This window comes from Physella acuta, unplaced genomic scaffold, assembly GCF_028476545.2.
Source record: "Physella acuta isolate Inbredline_101_S28 unplaced genomic scaffold, ASM2847654v3 ptg000580l, whole genome shotgun sequence".
In the NCBI taxonomy this organism is placed as follows: Eukaryota; Metazoa; Mollusca; class Gastropoda; family Physidae; genus Physella; species Physella acuta.
The window spans coordinates 182,316-201,278 of record NW_026732099.1 but is presented as its reverse complement, the minus strand read 5'-3'; the positions used below and the strand labels follow the sequence as shown (position 1 = coordinate 201,278).

The following is an 18,963-nucleotide window of genomic DNA, read 5'->3' as shown; positions in this document are numbered from 1 at the left end:
GCTTTCACGTGGGTGGGGGGGGGGGGGGGGGGGTAGGGGTTGGAGGAAAAAAGGGTTTTAGTGTTTTAAAGCAAATATTTTCAGTGGCAGCATTGGTACTGTCGAATTCACAAATTATGAATTACTGAAAAGTAGAAAATAAAACAACTAAATAGCGGCATATGATACGACGCGGGTCGGCTCGTTACTAATAATTACAATACGTAGGCCTAACATTGGCCGGGCAATAGTATAGTATAGCTATAGGACTATAGGCCATAGACCTATCAGAAATCGGTATCCTCAACCATCCCTCACAAGTAATCAAGTTAGTATGTTTTACAGTTAAATTAGTACTGTAGTTTTATACTTAACTATTTAGTTTTACTTAACGAAGTGTCTATTCACAGCCGGCTGTGAATAGCCGTATTGGGGCTATTCACAGTCGTGACCGTTTTTGATAGATTTAATGTTAAAAATATCACATTAGGCATGAAGATGTGTGGTCGAGTGGTCATAGGGAGAGGCTGTCATGCCAGAAGTGTGGGGGTTCAAATCCATCAGATGCCAATTGGTCTGACCCTTAATGTATGCCTAATATTGTTATTATCAAAATATTTTTTTACAATTAGGTCTAGATTCTACTTGAGTTACTCATGGGAGGGTTATTTTTGTTAATTTTTTTTTTCGTTTGTGACGTAATTGTTGGCATATCAGCAAAAAAAAATAAACCGGGAGTGATCTCCCCTAAACTTTCTCGATTATTTTTATATAAAATAACAGGGGATGGGAACTCGGGCTATAGACATGATTTTTAATCCATTTTAAATACTTAAAGTTTTAAAAATAGAATAAAATCTCGTAGACAAATTAATTGCACACCAAGTGAACGCAAAATAAAAAAGCGCATAATAGTGCGCAATATTATTAGTACTTTAAAAATTTACATTCGTTTTTTGAGAAATCGGAAGTAGCGTAAATTACTACTTCCGGTCAACGGAAATTACTCAAAATTTAACAGAAGGTAGAGAATTAGATCTTTTACTTACATGTGAAATTTAATTTATCTATCTGAAATAGTACTCAAGTTATAGGCTTTTGAAAAATTCAAAGTAGAAAAAGTACCACTTCCGGTTGTCGGAAATCGCTCAAAAGTTGATACGGATCTACGATTTTGATAAAATACTTATATATGAAATTTCATCAACCTAGCTGTAACGGTACTCAAGTTATCGTGTTTACACACGGACACACACACACACAGACACACACACACACAGACACACAGACAAGATTGCAAAATTATGTTTTTCCGTATCAGTGAGATGCAAAACGTCGAGATTTGCAAAAATCTCGATTTTTTTTTTTTTTGCACGATTACAATACTTTCTCTATACTTCGTATATACGAGAAAGTAAAAAGACTCGTCCCGTAGATTTTTGCTAAGAGAAAAAACAAAAGTGTGATGGAAACTGAATTATAGCTGATGAGAAAGGACATCCTATTTCACCTGATATTTATTCTAGATCTATGTGATTATGTGAATTTTTAATGGTAATTGTTAGTTGAATAGCAATGTGAACAACCAAATAAACTGATGATTAATTAGTATTATTTATTTAAAAATTACTAGATCTATTATTCTAGTGTATAGATTTAGAGTGCATAATTGATCATCTAATCATCTATGACCTACGTAGCCTGTAGCAGATATGTCTGATATAAGCCTAAATAAAAGTTAAACTAAACTTTAACGGTAATAACTTTTTTCATAAAAATATAACAAAATAAAAATAGCACTGCTCTCTTAATCTATACCTCACTCCCCAGTCACAATAAATGCTTATATTATTTTAAGATATTATTCAGTCGTATTTAGCATTAAATGACAGCCGACTGTGAATAGCCGTATTGGGGCTATTCACAGTCGGCTGGGAATAGCCCCAATACGGCTATTCCCAACCGGCTGGGAATAGCCATGGCCTTTACTTAATTTTGGGCTAGAATCTAGATTCTAATTCTAGATCTAGATTCTAACTAGATCTAGATCTACTTCTTAGGCCTACTAGATCTAGATCTAGATCTACTTACTTTTTTACTGTTTTTTACTTTTTTACTAACCTGACCTGTAGCAACTGACTGGCTGGTAGTGGTAGTGGTAGCAACTTAAATTACGCTGCGTAGGCCTCTTCTTCTTTTAAAATCTAACTAGATTTCTATATCTGGCATGTTATTATTTAAGATAATTAATAAACTTATTAGGACTAGATCTAGATCTATATTAATTAAGAAAGGTAACCAAGCAATCTTCAGAAACTTTAATGAACTGTTTTCCTGGTTTGTTTATGTCCAATCTAAGAACCGGCACAAATATTATTTGATAGATGTTTTGAAAATACCGAAACACACCAAATGCCAGTGCTCTATGTAAACCTTGGTTTATTAAAGAAATGTAATGTTTAGGTTACAAAATAAGGTTAATTGATGCACACGATTATTTCAGTAAAATAACTTTTTTATGACAATTTTCATTTTATAATGCAAATGAATTATGAAATTATTATAGTTCCGTTTAAACGTAATGGCTTAGCTAAACAAATTAATGATAAGAGTAGGGCCTATTACAATTTCGAATGTGTTTATTTTATATGTAAAAAATAGATATATCAAATAAATGCAATTCCAAACAATAATGCATTAATAGTTGTGATGAATACACCCCCCCCCCCCGCACACACATACAAAAAATCTCGAGTTCAATTGATCTTATCAGGAGTAGACCATATATGATTTTTAACTCCTAGAGGGCTTGTAAGTAGGTCACAACTTCTCGTTTACGTACTTGCCAGTTAGTAGATTTCGAGACCGTAGACTTACAAGCCCTAGAGGCAGGTGGTTAGGATTTTTCTGACGATTATTTTGGGATGAGGGGGGGGGGGGAGGGCTCCTACTCTGCATTTTTAAAAGATGTTTGGAGATTGACTTTTAAAATCATTTCGTCATTTTGTAAATTTTATTAAAATTAAATAATTATAGGTTCCTTTTTTTAAAATTCAACTAATAGGCCTACTTGTAAATCTTATAATTAATGTATTGGTTTAGAATTTTTTAATTATAAATATTATGTCAGGATATAGCCAATGTATATTACAAGATGTTGACATGTTTCATCATCAATGGTATGCCAAGATTTAGCCAATGTTTAGCCATGATGTATCTTAAAGTGTGTGATCAAAGCATTGCCAACTTTGGGTCAATCAGTGGCGTAGGCAGGGGGGTTAGGGGGGGGGGGTCATACCCCCCATAGACCCCTCGGTATATATATATATAAAGTATGAGTGAGGGTGGGGGTGCAAATCGAAAGTTTGAGGGGGGGTGTGCAAATCGAAAGTTTGAGGGGGGGTGCACATTTCGAAAGTTTGTCCCCAGGTAAAAATTGGAACCCCCCCCCCCCCCCTGAGACGATCCTGGCTACGCCACTGTGCTCAATATAGGTTAGCTGACTGTTTAAACTTACATTCAGAATTGCTCTAAATTGTTCTTCTAGAGCAGTGGTTCTTAACCTTTTTTGAGAAATCGAACAACACAAGCTTCATATACGAAGTCACCAAACCCTTCTTAATAGAGAAAATAAAAAGTTTTTTTTTTTCAAATTCAAAACATAAGTTTATATATTACTGGTGCCCAAAATGAACCGCGGATCAACATGAATGTGTTCAAAGAACAATATCATTAAAATATGATTTTCACACAAAAACATAATGTGTGTTTTCTGCAAACGAGTGTGACTTTCAGACTAGACACCAGTTCAGGAATGTGGGGTTTCACCTTGAATTGAGCGAACGTTTTCTCTTAGATTTGCCGGTGCCAGACTAGAATCGCGCAACGTAGCATTGCAAGTCATATAGCTAAAACGCTGACTGCCTTCTAGTACCGTAATACTCGTGAATCCACATTGTACATATTCGTCCGACCCCCCCTTTTTTACATAATTAGTTTAATACATTACTCTCCTACTCTCAGTGGCGTAGCGAGGTCGGGTGTCACCTGGTGCGGCACTTAATGGTGTCACCCCCAGAGGCGTAGCGACCCTTCCCGGGGACAAACTTTCAAATTTTCGATTTCCACCCCCCCCCCAAACTTTCGATTTGCACCCCCCTCAAGTTTTTCTCTATATATTTTGCTATTTTTTGCCTTGGTGTCACCCCCCTAAATGGTGTCACCCGGTGCGGTCCGCACCCCCCCTCCCCCCCCCCCCTCGCTACGCCTCTGCCTACTCTATACCCTCTACTGTTGCTCAATAATTAATATACTGCCGTGCGTGCCATAAATACCCCCCACGTATTCACCTTTTTAGCCTGAAAATTCTTGTGTCAACTCATTTTACAAAAAGAACCTAGGTCTAAATTCGGTTTAAAAAGTAAAACATGTTTCATCTCGTATTTAGTATTTAAGATATCAATGATACTAGAATTTTATAAAATTCAAGAAAAGGTTAACTTTTTGAAATATTCAAACTTGAAATAATATTAAATCAACAGCCTATCTAAGTCTATGTTAATTATTTTTTCAAAAATTACCATTCAACAGTGCGCGCAATTTTGTTGGTAATAAATAAGCCACGCTTTATTTCATAATCCACATAAGAACACATGTACTAATTAGTTTATTAATTACCAGCAGCAATTGGCAAACTGATTCTCAACTAAATCCCTGCTTTTGATGAACAGATTCTTATCTGGATTTTGTTGGGATGATAAAATAATATGTTTCATGAAACGTTGTGTGTTGATACACAACAGATGTTGGCAATATTAATTGCACTGTAACGGGAAGCTTGCTTAACCATTGCGAACTATACTACTGTCTTACATTATGATACTGTCTAACACTATCTACTCTAATTTATTACATAACTACGTTTTTTTCCTACCTATATACGCTACATATACATATATGAAATGGTGTCCATCTAACAGAAACGATACTCAAGTTTTCTGTATTTTAGAAACCAAAAAGAGAGTAAAGTAACATTTCAGAATATTAGCGGTAAATGAAAAATTAAAATTAATATAAGTACACAAAGTTGTACTTATATTTAAAATTTCGTGTACTTAACTGAAAAAATACGCTATTGATGATGTTCACGCGTAACTCGGTTTTAAATTGATAGAAACATGCGCATGCAATTAGTTTATACTTATATATGAAATTTCGCTATCCCCTAGGTTAACAGTATTCAAGATATCAGCTTCTAAACAACCGGAAGTAGAATAGGTACCACTTCCTGATACCGGAAATCTCTCAAAAATTGTTAGACAACTACACATTAGCTATCATACTTAACCTGAAATATTGTCGATATAACTAAACAGTACTAAAATAATCGTATTCACACACGAACATACAGGCAAAAGTGCAAAATTAAGTATTTCCTACTTGGGGATGCGTAAACTGTCGAAAGATTTATCTCGATTTGGATTTCTTACACGATTACAATATTTCCTCAATACTCTGTATACTAGAAAGTAACATTGCTCGTGATGTAGTAATAAATGGGTCACGGAGATTACCCCTCTATCAATCACCACTACTCGGGCAGATGAGGCTCGTTAGCTGGGGACAGCCACTCTTCTAGGAGAGACAACTCCAAAATTAATCAACTGCTGCCTTGTAGTTTGTTCTTGGTTGGACAAAGGCTATGGAAGCAAATCCAAAAAGAAAAGCAGGCTGAAATCGGAGTCAATGGCCTCAATGGCGCATAACCAGTTGACACGTAACGCTTAATTGTGTTGGAGGCGTGGTCGAGTCGGCAAAAAGCTCATGGTTGATAAATTCGAACAAAGTCTCGAGTTCAAACCCACTGGCAGATAAATCTCGATCCCCCTCAACACTAATAATTAAGAACGAAGAAGAAGAAGAAGAATCACCACTATATTGAAAATACCTATACCCACAAAAAAGATGACGTGGCCGTCCGAAACCATATTTCGGAAACAAAAGAGAAATGCTATTTAACCCCTTCAGGACCATAAGGATTGCACGCATAATTTTCATTATCTCAGCATACATTTAGCAGTAAAATGACACGTAGAATTCAAAACTATTAACGTTTTGTTGATATCTATCAATGCTTTTGAGATACAGCATTGGACATATATGTCCTATGGTGTGGAAAGGAACAATTTCTATAATAGGTTGTGTAATAAATTACATCAATATTTTTTAGCTCAATTTCCATTCTGGAGAATTGCGTTTATTAACCCGTCATTTCTGGATGTATGAATGTATGAATGAATGGATGGATGGATGGATGGATGTGTGTCCGCAGCTTTAAGTCGTATCTCCTCCTCAACGAAGCAATATCGATGACTAGTTCCAAAGCAATTATGTTAAGCAAGTTACGAGGATGAACATAGGCCAAAAAAATTCCGGGTTTTTTTCATGGATTTCCCGGAAAAGCCAAAAAACCTCGAAAAAAAGCAGTTTTTGGCCCATATCTCGGCAACCAGACCACTTAGCGACTTGAAACATGTACCAATCGATTCCTGCCATAATTTAGAACAATATTGCCGAAGAAAGTTTTCAAAAATATCCTTTCGTTCGGTCACAAAAAAAATTTTTTAATTAATTAAAATTTGGACCGAATTAGTAGGCGTTTATCCAACCACACCACACGCGCCATCACGTTCAATGGCAGCGTCATCACGTTCAGTAGCTAGGCGCGCAATGGTTTTTATTCATGTAACTCTATTGTAAATAAAACATGTATTTTAACCAATGGTTTTACTAACCCTGCTCTTGATTTACGCTACGACAGAGCTATTTTTAGATAACATAAGGAAATTGCGCTAAAATTGTCACTAGACTTTTTAATTACCTTGTTTCTTTTTCAAAAGTGATTAAATGTTAATCGTTATTCCGGTACATTACAAATAGAAAATATCAGTAATGAGAACACACTTTTGTCCTTTATGAGTGTACAACCATCTAGGATTGGAGCTTCTGGAAGAAATAGTGTTAACATCACAGAACCTCACATATATTCCATTCCGTTCTCATTATCTTCTCTTGCACGCTTGCGCACACCTCATGCTTTTGTTTTCTCTGAGTTATCAACTATTGTTCAGGGTGTGGGGTTGAAGCGAATTTCTTGCTGCAACCGACAGGTTTTGATGTGATATTTCTTTCATGCAAAGCCAAAATTAGAGTTTCTGCTATAATGTATTTGTATTCAAGGCGGGTTATTTCATTGTACCCAGGATTGCATTCTTTTCTCATTTACTTATAACAGCACTTTCATTTCAAATTTATATCTTGTCATCATATTAGCAACATATGACATGACACCTGGAGATCAGGTTCAGTGGAGCAGTAGCCTAAAGGTATCCCATCGCTAGTTTCACTCCTAAAAATTCAATGGTTTCTTGCAAATCAGTTTGTAAAAGAATATTTTTCTTTTTCAAGTACTGACTAGAACCTGGATTCGAACTCGAGACACACGGAATAGTAGTCCAGCTCTCTACCGCTAGACCACTCCGTCCCATAAAAACACACCATAAGTGATATCTGTTTAAAAAAAATATCTCCCTTCCGGACTATACGATCACATATGTCTCAAGCAACAAAAACTACTTTTTTTTCGAAAACAAGCAAAAATATTAGGTAACATGCATGTTAATATAAAACCACAGTAGTTTCTCTATTTGCATTTTTTATTTTTTACATAAAAAATTATACTTTTGCTTAGCGAGTGGACTAAAAACGGAACGTCCCATAGATCAGGCAACACAACTTTCTAATATATACTGAATACATACTTATTTTTATAACGTCTATTATGTAATAAATGTTTTAAAGCAAATTTGACAGTTCAAACTTATCTTAATTTCGTTTTGTGTCGATTTGAAATTTCGGTGCACATATGTCCCATAGTCCGTAAAGGGTTAGAGCAGGCATATCACTGCGCAAGAGCGGACTACATTATAAACACCGACGAAATCATCATTTCATTTCAGATTTTCGTGCACTTGACAGCTCTATACAAGTTTTACAAACGTTTACTTGATTGTGAAGTCCGGTCTACCTAAATTGGTAAGTTCCAGATACGGATTGTTATTAGACAGCCTAGTACACAAGCAAATCGCTGCATGTGGAAAGTGAGGGTGGGGGTAATCGTCATTCGCTAGCTACTGAAAGTGTTTTGAAGCAAAATATTTTTAGTCGCAGCATTGGTAGTGTCGAATTCACAAATTATGAATTACTGAAAAATAGGAATTAAACTAAATAGCGGCGTATGCTACGTCGCGGGTCAGGTCGTTTTAAATAAAACAACAAAAGAATATTTTGTAAACTATTTTAAAATTGTGTATTCTTTTGAAAAAATTAATTTATTTTTCAGAATTAGGGGATTTTAAATGAAATTTTAACTAGTTTGTTTTGTTAATCAAAAACGAAAGAAAAATTATTGATAAATTAGCATCAAGAAATAAGGTTCATCAATATAATTGTATAAAGCAGTACAATATCTTTTTACTTTCTCGTATATACGAAGTGTAGAGAAAGTATTGTAATCGTGCAAAAAAATCTCTTGAAATTTTAACAATTTTCACCGTATTATACCTTATTTTAATCGGGCAAAAATTATCAATCCAGATTTATCAAAATTAAGAGGTTTTATGCGTAATCCATTCTGAAAAAATGGGCTTTGCAATTCTGTCCGTATGTCTGTGTGTCTGTCTCTGTGTGTGTGTGTGTGTAAACACGATTACTTAAGTACCGTTACAGCTAGGTTGATGAAATTTCATATATAAGTATTTTATCAAAATCGTAGATCCGTATCAACTTTTGAGCGATTTCCGATAACCGGAAGTGGTACTTTTTCTACTTTGAAATTTTCAAAAGCCTATAACTTGGGTACTATTTCAGATAGATAAATGAAATTTCACATGTGAGTAAAAGATCTAATTTTCTACCTTCTGTTAAATTTTGAGTAATTTCCGTTGACCGGAAGTAGTAATTTACGCTACTTCCGATTTCTCAAAAAACGAATGTAAATTTTTAAAGTACTAATAATATTGCGCACTATTATGCACTTTTTTATTTGGCGTTCACTTGGTGTGCAATTCTTTTGTCTACGAGATTTTATTCTATTTTTAAAACTTTAAGTATTTAAAATGGATTAAAAATCATGTCTATAGCCCGAGATACCATCCCCTGTTGTTTTATATAAGAATATTCGAGAAAGTTTAGGGGAGATCACTCCCGGTTTATTTAAAGAAAGAATTTGATAAGGTAATACTGTAGTAATTAATATTTTTTTTTTCAGAAAATGCGGTCATTTACTGAAATGCGAGTATTTGTTTTCTTCGTGTGTATTGTTGGCGTGTACTCTGATTGCCGCGAAGAGGACTGGAGTGTAAACTTTGATTTTCAAGGTCTGTCGGAATGCAAGCGACCTGGTGACGTCATTTCCGGGTTTTACCGAAGAGATAAAGATGTCATAGGCGATGGTCTTCGAAAGTTGGACAAAGTTGAATGCTGCTCAAAACCGGCGAAGTGGAAACTTAGTGTCGACTATGTCGTGGCTAACTGGTGGAGCGTATTAGACAAACCTAACACCTGGGCTACCTGTCAACCTGGGCACTTCCTGGCCGGATTCTACAGAACTCAGTCCAAAAACGATCTGAGCAATATTGAAGAAGGCCGGTGTATCAAAGCGGAAGATCACCCTAATAGCTACGGCAAATGTTCGGATGTTGACATAAGTTCCTGTATTAAGAAAGCCGGATGGTGCAAGTGCCCTGACAAGACGTATGTTGTCGGCATACATCGTGGTAAATGCAATGACCTGAGCTGTTTGGATAAACTTCGCTGCTGCAAGTTTGCTGACCCTAATGGCATAGGGGTATATCCTGACACAGCAGAGAAATAAATACAAAGTTTAGTTTAAACAACAGAGATTGGGAAACTTTAAAAATATATTTAATGAGCCAGTATATTATCTAAATTTAGATCAGATTAGTATAACATTTCGTTGTTGTCTCAAGGAAAGCAAAAAAAAAAAAAATATTGGTTAAACAAAATTTAAACATATTTTTCAATACATTTTATTTAAATCTTAAATTACGAGAAAAATGGCCCGTTGAGGAAGGGTACAACGGGCGCTAGGCTGATAGTGCTGTCTCTTTTCTCTAAACTAAAACCAACCCAGCCCCCCACAAACCACCCCCACCCCACCCCCCACCCCCACCCCCACCCCCACCCCCACCACACACCACCCCCACCCCAACCCCTCACCCCCACACACCACCCCCACACACCACCCCCCCACCACACACCACCCCCACCCCCACCCCTCACCCCCACACACCACCCCCTCCACACACCGCCCCCCACCCCCCACCCCCCAAAAAAAACATGTCTACCGTCCCATTCAACGAAATATAATTATATACTTTTTCCAGTGTCCGCCCCCTCCCAGAAAATTCTACCCCCGCCCCCGAAAATTTCAAGTACCCCACCCCTCTCCGGGGAGGAAAAAGTCTGAAAGAAACACTGAAACCAACCCCCCCACACACCCCCCCACCCCCCCACCCCCCCCACACACACCACCCCCCCCCACCCCTCCACCACCCCCCACCCCCAAAAAAAACATGTCTACCGTCCCATTCAACGAAATATAGTTATATACTTTTTCCAGTGTCCGCCCCCTCCCAGAAAATTCTACCCCCGCCCCCGAAAATTTCAAGTACCCCCACCCCTCTCCGGGGAGGAAAAAGTCTGAAAGAAACACTGAAACCAACCCACCCCCCACACACCACCCCCACCCCCCCCCCCACCCCCCCCCACCCCCCCCCCCCCCCAAAAAAAAAAACATGTCTACCGTCCCATTGCAAGAAAACCACTTTTTAGATTAGACACATTAATTAGGCGGTAATTTTATTATAGAGTATCGATGAGGAAATTTCTTTTGAGTTGGGGAGGGGGGGGGGGGGGGCTCAGACGTTCTTACGCGGGGGGTGGGGCTTCGCCCCTACCCGAAGACTTGTATGCAAGAAACTCTTCACGCAAACCATTTAGATTAGACAACATTTCCTTTTTTTCAATGTTTACGCGATAATCAATGACGTCATTACATTACTGTGTGCACTCTCTGGTTTGAGATTATGTTCTACTCTACGCTAAATGTGTCGACGTCATATTTCGTTTTTCGAATTACTGTGCATGTTTTTATTTTGCTTGTGTTTTCTCTAGAGCGTTCTTGTCAGACAGAGCGTTCTTGTCAGACAGAGCGTTCTTGTCAGATAGACAGACAGCGAAACTATTAGTATTAACGAGAAAAATGGCCCGTTGAGGAAGGGTACAACGGGCGCTAGGCTGATAGTGCTGTCTCTTTTCTCTAAACTAAAACCAACCCACCCCCCACACACCACCCCCCACCCCCACACACCACCCACACACACCACCCCCACCCCCACCCCCCACCACACACCACCCCAACCCAACCCCTCAACCCCACACACCACCCCCACCCCCCACCACACACCACCCCCACCCCTCACCCCCACACACCACCCCCTCCACACACCGCCCTCCCACCCCCCACCCCCCCCCAAAAAAAACATGTCTACCGTCCCATTCAACGAAATATAATTATATACTTTTTCCAGTGTCCGCCCCCTCCCAGAAAATTCTACCCCCGCCCCCGAAAATTTCAAGTACCCCACCCCTCTCCGGGGAGGAAAAAGTCTGAAAGAAACACTGAAACCAACCCACCCCCCCACACACCACCCCCCACCCCCCCCCCCCCACACACACCACCCCCCCCCCCCACACACACACACCACCCCCCACCCCCACCCCCCACACACACCACCCCCCCACCACCCCCCACCCCCAAAAAAAACATGTCTACCGTCCCATTCAACGAAATATAATTATATACTTTTTCCAGTGTCCGCCCCCTCCCAGAAAATTCTACCCCCGCCCCCGAAAATTTCAAGTACCCCCACCCCTCTCCGGGGAGGAAAAAGTCTGAAAGAAACACTGAAACCAACCCAAACACCACACACCACCCCCCACCCCCCCCCACCCCCACACACCACCCCAACCCCCACCCACCCCCCCCACACCCACCCCTCCACCCCCCCCCCCCCCCCCCCCCAAAAAAAAAAACATGTCTACCGTCCCATTGCAAGAAAACCACTTTTTAGATTAGACACATTAATTAGGCGGTAATTTTATTATAGAGTATCGATGAGGAAATTTCTTTTGAGTTGTGGAGGGGGGGGCTCAGACGTTCTTACGCGGGGGGTGGGGCTTCGCCCCTACCCGAAGAATTGTATGCAAGAAACTCTTCACGCAAACCATTTAGATTAGACAACATTTCCTTTTTTTCAATGTTTACGCGATAATCAATGACGTCATTTTACTATGTGCACTCTCTGGTTTGAGATTATGTTCTACTCTACGCTAAATGTGTCGACGTCATATTTCGTTTTTCGAATTACTGTGCATGTTTTTATTTTGCTTGTGTTTTCTCTAGAGCGTTCTTGTCAGACAGAGCGTTCTTGTCAGATAGACAGACAGCGAAACTATTATTATAGATAAGAGCTGAAATATATAGAGATTTAAACACACACACAAACACAAAAACACACACACACAAACACACACAAAACACACACACACACACACACACACACACACACACACACACACACACACACACACACACACACACACCCACACACACACACACACACACACACACACACACACACACACACACACACACACACACACACACACACACACACACACACACACACACACACACACACACACACACACACACACACACACACACACACACACACACACACATACATATATATACTTATATTTTTCTGATGCAGTGTCATTTAAATAAAAGCAGTAAATACATTTTTGTTTTCTCTCTTTATTAATTAAATTTGTGAACTTTTGTTATAGCACACGTATTAGACAGCTTAGTGTTACAAAATTTCTCTACATCACTATTACAACACTAACAAATCGCTGGAAATTCTTCACCGTGTGTCTGGGGAATTCCATTTAATTTCAATCTTAACACGCCTCCTTCACCCACTCACAAGTCAGCTTCCAATATTTATAAAAATAAATGCTTTAGTAGTGTGAAGAATACACACAGTGTGAACGTTATATTTTCAACCAGCCTTTGTTTAACACCATATTATGAATTTACACCCTCGTTTATGTAAAAATGGTCTTCTCTTTTCTTAATTTTAGTGTTGGAAAGGATCCCCTCCAGCACAATTAAGGGGTCATCCATAAATGACGTCACGCTTTTTTTTACGCTTTTTACCACCCCCTCCCTTCCGTCACACGTTGTCACAAAAAGCCAGACCCCCCCCCCCCCTAAAATAACGTCACACCTCAGCTTACAACCCACCTCAAAATTGATTTTTGAATTTTTCTTAAAACATCGATATTTTTCCAAAATCTCCGTCAACGTAGTGTATTTTGATCAATTCCTATTACAATTTATAAAAACAGTTTTCTAAAACGCGAAATAACGGCTACAATTCGTTTTCTAACATTGCTTTTTTATAATGCAAAAGTGTGACGTCCCACCATCTGAACCCCCCCAACTCCCCCTCATCACACACCGTCACAAAATTACGGACCCCCCTCCCCCCTACGAGTGTGACGTCATTTATGGACGAACCCTAAGTAGGCCTATACGTTTAAACTATTTATGCGCCATTCAGCCTGTTGACTACGATTTCAGCCTGCTTTCCTTTTTGGATTTGCTTCTATAGCATTTTTCCAACCAAGAACAAACTACAAGGCAGCAGTTGTTTGATTTTGGAGTTATCTCTCCTAGAAGAGTGGCTATTCCCAGCTAATGAGCCTCATCTCTTTAAAAAAATTTATATATATATATATATATATATATATATATATATATATATATATATATATATATATATATATATATATATATATATATATATATATTTCTACTTATTAAATTCAAATACTGAAATACTGTTCTTAGCGACAAATCCACACATTGATACTCAATAAGGTGACTGCGTGTTAAAATGCTTCGGTCAATGCAGTGACGGTTTTTAGACTGAGTACATTTTTTTGTGAGCTGACACTGATGATATTGATAAAATAATTATATGCTAATAATTTCAGTCCTTTTAAAGGAACAAATCAATTTTCACAAGGTCAGTTTTAAAAGTAAAGAAAGAATATGAACTTGTTAATGCACAATGTTAAATAGATTATTACACTTTTTTGTAGTCAGTTAACTCAAAAAAATGGGACTAAGCATTAGGGACGTAGTTTTATGTGCCTTTTCATAAAATAAATACTTGAGGTTATTCTAAACTAATGTTTGTTTAACTAGGTCATTCAGTACGAAAGAGTGGTCGAAACTAGTTAAACTGACGTCAAAAACATTGACAGGAAATTGTTATGAAATATTAAACTGTATCGATGTAATGAAAGCAATTACGCTCCAGATAATTATACTTTAATTGGCAGATTTTATTAGTTTGAAAAAAAAAGAAAAATTGCATTGTGCGTCAATTTTCGGTTAAGAAGTGTATTTTTTAATGAGTCAATATTTACCTCCATGATTTTAAAGGTTAATGATCAGAAATGAGCTATTGTGGTCGTTAAGTGCTTTCTGTATTATTAAACAAAGGTAGTTCCAAAGTTCTGTAGTTCGTGCGACATTTTAACAGTCGTCATTGTCATAGTTGGTTCTGTGAGGGAAATAAATGTAATGTATTGCTATGAAAACAAGTTGAAAACTGCGTTATACAGTTTGTTTAAACATAATATTTATATTTGTATCAATAATTGTATTTGAAAAAAAAACTACTTCTAAGAAGTAACTAAAGCTAACATTATTATAACGGTCATTTGACTGAATCAAGTTTTGTATAATATTTTTCTACCATGATGGATAACAACGAAAGTGCTCAAGATACATTCATGTCTATAGTGACCTCAGATACAAGGTCCAAGATCATTAACGACGAATTAACGGATATATTTTTTCTGGTAAATTTCGGTATAATCTGCGGCGTCATTTCATTTTTCGGCATTATCGCTAACATTATCAACGTCATTATTTTCTACCGTCAAGGCTTTAAGGATACTGTAAATATAAGTTTTTTCACTCTGGCTGTTTCGGACTTGTTGTCTTTAATCGGATTGTTATGGCTGTCGCTTTGTTTTTTCGCACCGTTCAGGTTTGCTGATTTGCCTTTTATGCCCACGGATGTCCAATACTTAACCGGGGGCTGGCCGCATGTTATTTTCGCTAGAATAACTGGATGGGTGACTGCGTTTGTTACAGTTGAGCGATGTCTGTGCATCGCCATGCCGTTAAAAGTAAAGAACATCATCACCCGTTCTCGCGTTGGGATTGTGATCTGTGTTATTGTGTTCTTCGTCGTAGGCAGCGCTGCGCCTGCGTATTACACCAGCCGGTTTGATTTGGTCTACTTCCCGAAACTCAACAAAACCCTCGTGGGTTTAGTTTTCACATCAGACCGCGGTCAAGTTGAAGAAGTCTCCTTCGCAATTAACAGCGTGTTCTGTCCTTTAGGCTCATTTACCGCAGTTGTGATTAGTACTGTTGTTCTTGTCGTAAAATTAAACGAAAAAACAAAATGGCGTCAAAATTCGGTCGCGGATAATACTAAAAACGCCAGTATAGCCATCAAGGAGCAGAAAGTTATAAAAATGGTGGTTGGGATTTCAACAATTTTTATCGTCAGCTTCACGCCTGCTGCCATTTGTTTCTCTGCCATGGCGCTGGAACCAGAATTCCGGGTGACGGGATTTTTACGCCAACATCAACAACGTCGTCATGTCCGTCTCGTTTATGCTGGAGGGCATCAACGCAAGCCTCAACATCTTCGTCTACTACAAGATGAGCACTAAGTACAGGTCATGTTTTCTCACTCTCTTCAACCTCGACACGACGAAGGAGCAAAAGATGAATACAGATTCTTCTGACGATAGTGAATAGCCGATGACGTTAAATTAATAAGTAATTGGGACACTTTGTGTCGGAGTTAGCAGTTACCGAGAACCACCGAAAAAAAATGTTTTGTTAAAGTTTTAAAATAAAAAAAAAATATTCTACACTGGCCACATTTTAAATTGTTCAATATCAGTTTTCTGGTGGTTACTGAACTTAAGCATACATTTGTAAATGTTTAAGCACATTTTACCGCATAACATTCTTAAATGATTAATAAACATGTATTGTCATCTATTTATTACTTATAGCTATCGCAGTGGCGTAGCGAGGTCGTGTGTCACCCGGTTCGGCACTTAATGGTGTCACCCCCCAGAGGCATAGAGACCCTTCCCAGGACAAACTTTCAAATTTTTGATTTGCAACCCCCCCCCCCTCAAGTTTTCGATTTGCACCCCCCCCCCCCTTAAACCTTCGATTTGCACCCCCCCCCCCTCTTGAGTTTTTCTCTATATATTTTGCTATTTTTTGCCTTGGTGTCACCCCCCTAAATGGTGTCACCCGGTGCGCTCCGCACCCCCCCACCCCCCCCCCTTGCTACGCCCCTGAACTATCGCACTTACAACATGTATTAACGAAAATGCACAATCGTCATTTATTAAATTGACTTTCTTTACATTAGTTAAGCAACTTTGTATTTGATGGCATAAAAATAAATAGCGATCGCGCTGTTGAGCAGGCGCAAAGTAACTTAGATCCTCTATAACAGTGGTTCTTAACCTGGATTCGATCGAACCCTAGTGGTTCCATGAGTCAGTCTCAGGACTGAGGTCAAAACATATACCCGACTCATATGATTTGGGATCGGATTTTGTAAATGCGGATAATAAAACTCACGGTCACGGCCGATGGCAGTTCAAATACGACAGCGCGAAATAGTAATAAAGTGCATCAGAGCGAGGTAACACGTATCAGTGGCGTAGCCAGGATCGTCTCAAGGGGGGGGGGGGGTTCCAATTTTTACCCGGGTACAAGCTTTCGATTTGCACCCCCCCCCCCCCCCCCCACCCGTCAAACTTTCGATTTGCACCCCCCCTCAAACTTTCGATTTGCACCCCCCCCCTCATACTTTTTATATATACCGAGGGGTCTATGGGGGGGGGGTTTATGACCCCCCCTAACCCCCCCCCCCTGCCTACGCCACTGACACCTATCGTGATATTTCTATTTTGTGGAACCTTTATCTGCACAACGTACATACTTCACGAATCATGTCAAATCCACCTGTTCAGCGCACGTTGATTGTGTATACACGCGTTGTGCTGAATATATTTTCATAATCGGATTGTAATGGTTGTTACGGTAAAGTAAAAGTAAAGTTCCCTTTTCATACCTGACGATCCATAGTGCAAGTGAAGTAGAGTTCACTTGTTTCTGTGACCTCGGTATATGAAGAGATAGTGTGGTCAGCACTATGCCCAGCCAATTTTTACTTTCCCTAACGTGAGTAAGGTACCTATCAGAGTTGGGTGGACTCAGGGACGATCTACTGACTTGAAACCGGATTCAACTCGAGACTTGCGAGTTAGCAGTCCAGCTCTCTACCGCTAGACCACTCTGTCCCCGGTTGTTACGGTAGCCTACGTCGTGTGATTTTTTATATTTTTAAGTGTCGAGAAATATCATATTGATAAAAAGGTGCGTAGTTATATTTATCTAGTATGATTGCACGGTACAGTGTAAAACATTATTAAATTCTATGTACTTTGTTTTGGCGCAAAATATATTTAATTATAAATATTTGATCAACAGACAAAGGATGTGCGTATCTCTACATGAAAAAAAGGGATTAAGATGGGGATCAATTAGCTTCCATCGAAAAGCTAATTAATTTTATTAGAAGATGCATACCATACTTATATGGCTTAAGAGAGAATGCATTGCTTATTTTTACATACAGAAATGTTTACATGATATTGTGATGAGGGTACCCATATTAATTAAATGGACACATTTTAAAAATTAACATTTCCTAAAGTTTTTAAAACATAGTATAAATTTTACATTAGAAATTAAATTTTTGGTACAACGTGATTTGCGTTTTACATGTGAATTCTTTTTTTATGTATCATCATAAATTGTATTTACGTGGACTTTTTTATGCGAGACCAGGGAAATTTTGGGGGGAAGCAAGGATCAGTAGCGTAGCGAGGGCGGGGGGGGGGGGGGCGGGGGGGGGGAACTATGTCCCCTGGCGCCGACCTTAGGGGGCGCCAAAATGGGTTGAAGAAAATAAATTGAAAGGTCGAGGGGGGGTTGCAAATCGAAAGTTTGAGGGGGGTGGGGGGGGGTGCAAATCGAAATCTTGAGGGGGGGGGGGTGCAAATCGAAAGTTTGAGGGGGGGTGCAAATCGAAATCTTGAGGAGGGGGTGCAAATCGAAAGTTTGAGGGTGGGGGGGTGCAAATCAAAATCTTGAGGGGGGGGGTGCAAATCGAAAAGCTTGTCCCCGGGCGCCGGGGAAGGGTCGCTACGCCTCTGGCAAGGATAGGACATTTTAGTAGATAGGGTCGAAGGCTACTCACGATCAAGCTGGGTTACATGACGGTGGGACGATCTCCTGCCTCAGGTGGTGGGGAAGGCAAGCCTGGTGAGAGCCCACGGGGAGCGCAGCGACCGACAGAGTTCAAACCGATATCTTCGTGACAGTTGCGTAGCCAGGATCGCCCTCAAAGGGGGGGGGGGGTCCAATTTTTACCCGGGGACAAACTTCACTTTCGATTTGCCACCCCCCCCCCCCTCAGACTTTTGATTTGCACTCCCCCCTCAAACTTTCGATTTGCACCCCCTCAAACTTTCGATTTGCACCCCCCCTCATACTATATATATATATACCGAGGGGTCTATGGGGGAAGGGGTTATGACCCCCCCCCCCTAACCCCCCACTTCCTACGCCACTGCTTCGTGAGC

At 39.4% G+C, this 18,963-nt stretch overlaps 2 protein-coding genes across 2 annotated transcripts; both read left to right on the top strand.

The window, feature by feature from the left end:
* Positions 1-7,991: 7,991 nt before the first annotated feature.
* LOC131947070 (uncharacterized) lies at positions 7,992-10,106 on the top strand. Its single transcript, XM_059308151.1, has 2 exons — positions 7,992-8,073; positions 9,308-10,106. The coding sequence occupies exon 2, from the start codon at positions 9,311-9,313 to the stop codon at positions 9,911-9,913; it is 603 nt and encodes a 200-aa protein (XP_059164134.1). The 5' UTR covers positions 7,992-8,073; positions 9,308-9,310; the 3' UTR covers positions 9,914-10,106.
* Positions 10,107-14,964: 4,858 nt separating this feature from the next.
* LOC131947046 (QRFP-like peptide receptor) lies at positions 14,965-15,954 on the top strand. The gene has a single exon (XM_059308130.1). It carries the CDS (start codon positions 14,965-14,967, stop codon positions 15,952-15,954), a length of 990 nt encoding a protein of 329 aa, XP_059164113.1.
* The last annotated feature ends 3,009 nt before the right edge of the window (positions 15,955-18,963 follow it).